The following is a 5135-nucleotide window of genomic DNA, read 5'->3' on the forward strand; positions in this document are numbered from 1 at the left end:
TAATAATACTCCTTGTCTTGTTCTATTGAAAAAGATAGAAATGTTTGACATTTCTATATATACATGTCATTTATATGAAAAGAGATGATACGTAATAATTAAAAAAATAAAAAATTTCATCATTCCTTTTGTTAACTAAGAACACCATCAATTTTCTTTCCGGAGGTTTTCAAAAGAAGGAAGATATTGTTTACGGAATATTATTTATTGTTTGTTTATTATAATAAATAGATTATTATAATAAATTACTTGGGTTTGGACTAGCATCCATTGACGTTGTTCGAAAGTGTAGTGTGGACTATCCAAAGAGACGATCATACTTTTGATCGTAAGTTTCTCTCCGTCTCATCAGTTTCTTCAAGAAAGGTATATCGTTTACTCATTTTGTGAATTACATATTTTGACAAATATTAGTGGTGTAACTGGATCTCATTGGGATAAATTAATCGTGTGCATGTTTCATTAAATATATGAAGATTTAATCTTGTAAATGTTTTTATGAAATAATAAAAGATTATTATTTTAACTATACGCTGCGTTAATCTGACTAAAAGTACACACGATTTTCCATCACATATAACATTCAACACATATTCAATAAACTTGTTGAACATATTTGCTTTTGCAAAATGGAGTAAAACATTAGAAAATACGTGGTATTTTTTATTAGATGCTAATGCTAATGTGTACATATCTCATAAGTTTAACACTGAAAATCCATATCCGTAGCAACATCATTTGGAGCATTTTGTACAGCCTCCTCCTCATCATCATCATCACAAAACTGGCAAGCTTCAGAAGAAGAAGAAGAAGAAGAAGAAGAAGAAGAAGAAGAAGAAGAAGAAGAAGAAGGCATTCGTTTCAAGCAACGTTGTATGTTATTCTCTAGCCAAGCTAATCGCCTCTCAACACTCATCACAGCAACATGCATACACCTGACATCGAGTTGAGCCACTCGCGCACAAGAGCGCAATAGAATGTAGTAATCCGCATGTGCAGCATAAACATAAGCCCCAACATCTTTTTTCCTTGTGTAATGAAGGTAATCATGTCTTTTCACTTTGCTCCTTGGAGGAATATAACTAAATTTATTCTCTTCCATGTTTGATATCATTCGCCTTATTTCTCTTTCCTTGTGTGACTCCCCCTTATCGTTTTGACTAATAATTTGCGCATTTCCGTCTTTAGGCTTCTTCGTCTTGCTTTTTGAAACGTCTCTTGGTCTCTTCTTGTAAGGACTACTAGGGCTTACGGAGGGTGACTCACATGATTTACCATCCTACAAAAAAAAAAAAAAAAAAAAAAACTCTTATCTTTTGCAAGTGTGTGTACTTTGTACATACATGTATATATATATAACAATGAATATTAGTAAGTTACACATTGAAAAGGACAAGTAGCGAGACATACATACCTCTTTGTTCTTCTTATACAAATTCCAAAGCTCATCTATTATGTAATATTCCTCAAGATCCTCAAACGACTGCTCCGTAACAGCAAAAACGACATTTTTACAATATTCAAGATAACTTTCCAAATCCTTCTCATGATCTACCAATCACAAATAAAACAATAAGGTACGTGACGATACATAAATAAATATCTATAAACCATGAAGTCGACAATCGCAACAAGATAAAATATCCACTTACCACTCGTATCAATAAGCTCATTGTACTTTGATTGTAGTACAACTAGAATCTCTGTAGCAGCATCTAAGTGCGATTGTTCACCATCGGCGGAAAAAATTAATTTTCTCCTAACTTTTTTCTTGATTGCACGAGACAACGAACTTTCCCATTTCCCAAATCCATGAATATTATACAGAATCCTAATCGATACTATAAGTATTGACAACACATATGCACGTGTAGGTATCCTCGATTCATTTACGGATAACCAAAGATCTGGTAACATACACCACTCGTTTATTCGACACGCGTGGGGGAGAATAATCTCAACTGGAAGAGATAATTGTTTTAGATAACAAGAGGCAATCGCGTAAAAGTTAACGGGAGGTAACTCTAGGCCTATCGAATATGCAATCGAAGCTGCCAATGACTCGAGTTTTTGAGCCGAGATTGCATGAATGGGTCTGAACATACGGGTCGAACTTATTGGACAAGCGTTAGTAGCGGGGCCAATTTGTTTTTCGATTTCGACATAAGCAGCAAAATAAGGAATTTTGCCTTCAAGTGTCCATTTAATTATATCAGTTGATAGAATTGGTTCCCTTGCTAAATGGCACACTAAAAATGATATTGCTAAAGAATAAGATAATGGTATTGTGTTGCTCACGGATCGGAACCATAACATTACGCATCGTTTACCGAGTAAATTATGGGGTTCATGTTTATGTTTACCTCTAGCCAGTACACCTCCCGTTTCACCTGAGATAAAATAAGATTATGATAGTTAAAAAAACTAAGGTGTCAAAAGGGGCGGGTCGGACGGGTGGCTAACAATTCAAAACAGGTGTTAGTGATATGTGTCTAGTTAGATTCACTTAAAAAAACATTTGGTCTAGAACTTAATGCATTCATGTTTTTACAAATATGCAGTGTCTTCTAATAAATCATGTAGATAAAAAATTTTAAAGTAGGTATTAGTAGGTTTTAGGAATACCTGGCAAATGGGTCGGGGATCAAATGGGTCAGCTTTTATGTAGGTCGGATGGGTTGGGTCAACACCCAGGTTGGGTTGGGTCTGCTTGGGTATGATTGGGTCGAAACCCATTTTTCATCTTAAATTTTTGGGTCGAGACCCATTTTCAGTTTCAGTTCCAGTTTCAGCCCATTTTTTTATGAGAGTCTTTCTTCTTGACCAGTTAGAAATAAAATTTCCCTTATATCAATCCATTCATTCATATAAAAAAGCATATAAAATACCTTGAACTTGAGATTCTGATTTGTTGATAACCTCATCAGCCCAGTTGTCATTAAAAATGTTAGTTTCTGCTAACAATCTTAACCAAATGGGTTCGATCATGCCAACAACTAACGGACACACGTTAAATTTATCAACCAAAGCCTTGATCTGCAGTTCAACCATTATCTGTACTCCCATTACATATCTCATCCTAATTTCAGTGTAATAATCTTCATAAGTCAGTTTTCTAGGCACTGTTGCAAAATCAGCTGGCTCAGTGGGGCCCACAACATCACCTGGTTTAACATCTTCTTCTTTTACTTGGGTCCTTAATGTCTCCCAAAAATGTGAAGCGGGTTGGGACTGAGAGAGTGGCTCGGTTTTAACAGGTACACGCCTTTGAACTATAGACCGGATATTTTCTTTAATGAAGATCAAATCATCGTTATCGACAGCCATTTCTCTGATTCCTTCAGCTTGGGTCCCACATCGCTGGCAGTAATAGTAGCCGTCATAACCGTTTTCTAACCCCACAAACTCACAGATTTCGCACGTCAAGCTCAAACAATCAGTCATCTATAAAAACACAGCACAGTTAAACGATAAAAACTGAAACTTTTGATTTCCAATATCAAGAATATTACTATATTACTGCCAATTATTATTATTATTATTATTATTATATTAAATGAAACATGTTAGATATAACAACTATTTTATGCTATCCATCACTGTGCATTAATTAGTAGGATGAATAATAGATCTCTTGTTTTAAATTAAATTTATATTATATATATGTGAAGTAAGATGGATTTGAATACACTGATAACTTTATTACCAATTGCAAGTTCATATACAATATGATCAACCAATTTTGTGCTTTTATAAGAGTCGGATCTATGTAAATGTGTAACCCGGATAAGGTTTTCCATGTTCTGGGTTATCTGAAAAGGACGAGTATTTTAACTCATTTAAGCGGGGCTTAACTGAGTTTATCAGGTGACCGTTTCGTACCCTTATTCAGACCACCCCAAAATGTGCTACTAGTAAAATTTAAACTAGGACTTATTGCAAGGATATCAGATTTGGATGAAACCTTATATTTGGTTTCAATTACTAGAGCTCTAAAATCTCTACTAATCGATTAAATCAGGTGATCACACAATGAGCCAATCAATATCTCAATAAAAAACTATAAACAGAAAATTACCTAAAGTTCAGTGTGATGGGTACACAAGAAAACAGCCTAGAACAAAAAGATAACAAATAAATTAGTTGAAAAAAAAATATTAGAAAAAATCAAAACATACAAAGCCGAACTGAACATATTACATACATGTGTCAGACGACCACAACAATGTTAAAGGTCTGAAGCATTATAATCATAAAATAAAATCACAATAATAAAACTTGTTGGTAATTGTCTTGCTATAAATCGAATAATATGCATAAACATCACCATCATCATTTATTTATTATTATTACGTATTGACATGACATGTTTGAATATAGTTGAATAAAAACCCAGAATTAAGAAGACTTACAATAGGTAATTAATTGTAGAGGGAAAACAAATATCTTGAATAAAGTAAGTTGTGAGGATTTGAGAGATAAGAGGAGCAATTTATTAGCAATTTTTTGTGATGAGGTCGTAAAGGAGGAATTAGTGGAGTGAAAAATGAGGCGGGATATTTTGGCGGGTGATCAAAATCCAATTTAGGGAATGAATAATTGCATTTTGTTATCTAACCAATGGAAATCAATCAATGGGAATGAATTTGAAAAAAATTAATATAGTATCAATCAATGTTTAATAAAATGTATAAGGTTAATCACAATCTTTGTGTAGGTAAAACCCTCGTTAGGTTCTTGCTTCACAAAATCAAACAAACGTTGTTGAGCTCCTATGCAAATTACACCGAAACCCTTCTAGAATCTAGAATTGCATCTAAGCCCTCTAACTTTTATAATATTCACAAATGACTTGCACACTCTATAATATACCACAACTAATCCTAAGCTCACATATTCTAAAATATGTTATAATTCAGTAGGCTTATAACTACCTTTAGTGGTTCTTGACTGTAGAAGGTATATAGAGATAGAGATACTGTAAAACGGAGAAAACAAAGGTTGAACAAAAGGTATGAGTAATTGGTTTTTTATTTATAGAAAAATGTACAATGAGAGTTTGGTGGCATTTGGAATCTAGAGAGAGAGAGTGTTTTTGTTAACCAAAAAAATACATACAATAAACTCTAACTCAA

The 5135-nt window shown here is 33.6% G+C and overlaps 1 protein-coding gene across 1 annotated transcript; it reads right to left on the reverse strand.

The window, feature by feature from the left end:
* Nucleotides 1-703: 703 nt before the first annotated feature.
* LOC139875523 (TATA box-binding protein-associated factor RNA polymerase I subunit B-like) lies at nt 704-4444 on the reverse strand. The gene is made up of 6 exons (XM_071862859.1): nt 4413-4444; nt 4079-4114; nt 2889-3444; nt 1653-2390; nt 1415-1551; nt 704-1279 (listed from the first exon to the last, which is right to left on the reverse strand). Exons 3-6 carry the CDS (start codon nt 3442-3444, stop codon nt 704-706), a joined length of 2007 nt encoding a protein of 668 aa, XP_071718960.1. The 5' UTR covers nt 4079-4114; nt 4413-4444.
* Nucleotides 4445-5135: the final 691 nt, after the last annotated feature.

This window comes from Rutidosis leptorrhynchoides, chromosome 11, assembly GCF_046630445.1.
Source record: "Rutidosis leptorrhynchoides isolate AG116_Rl617_1_P2 chromosome 11, CSIRO_AGI_Rlap_v1, whole genome shotgun sequence".
NCBI lineage: Eukaryota > Viridiplantae > Streptophyta > Magnoliopsida > Asterales > Asteraceae > Rutidosis > Rutidosis leptorrhynchoides.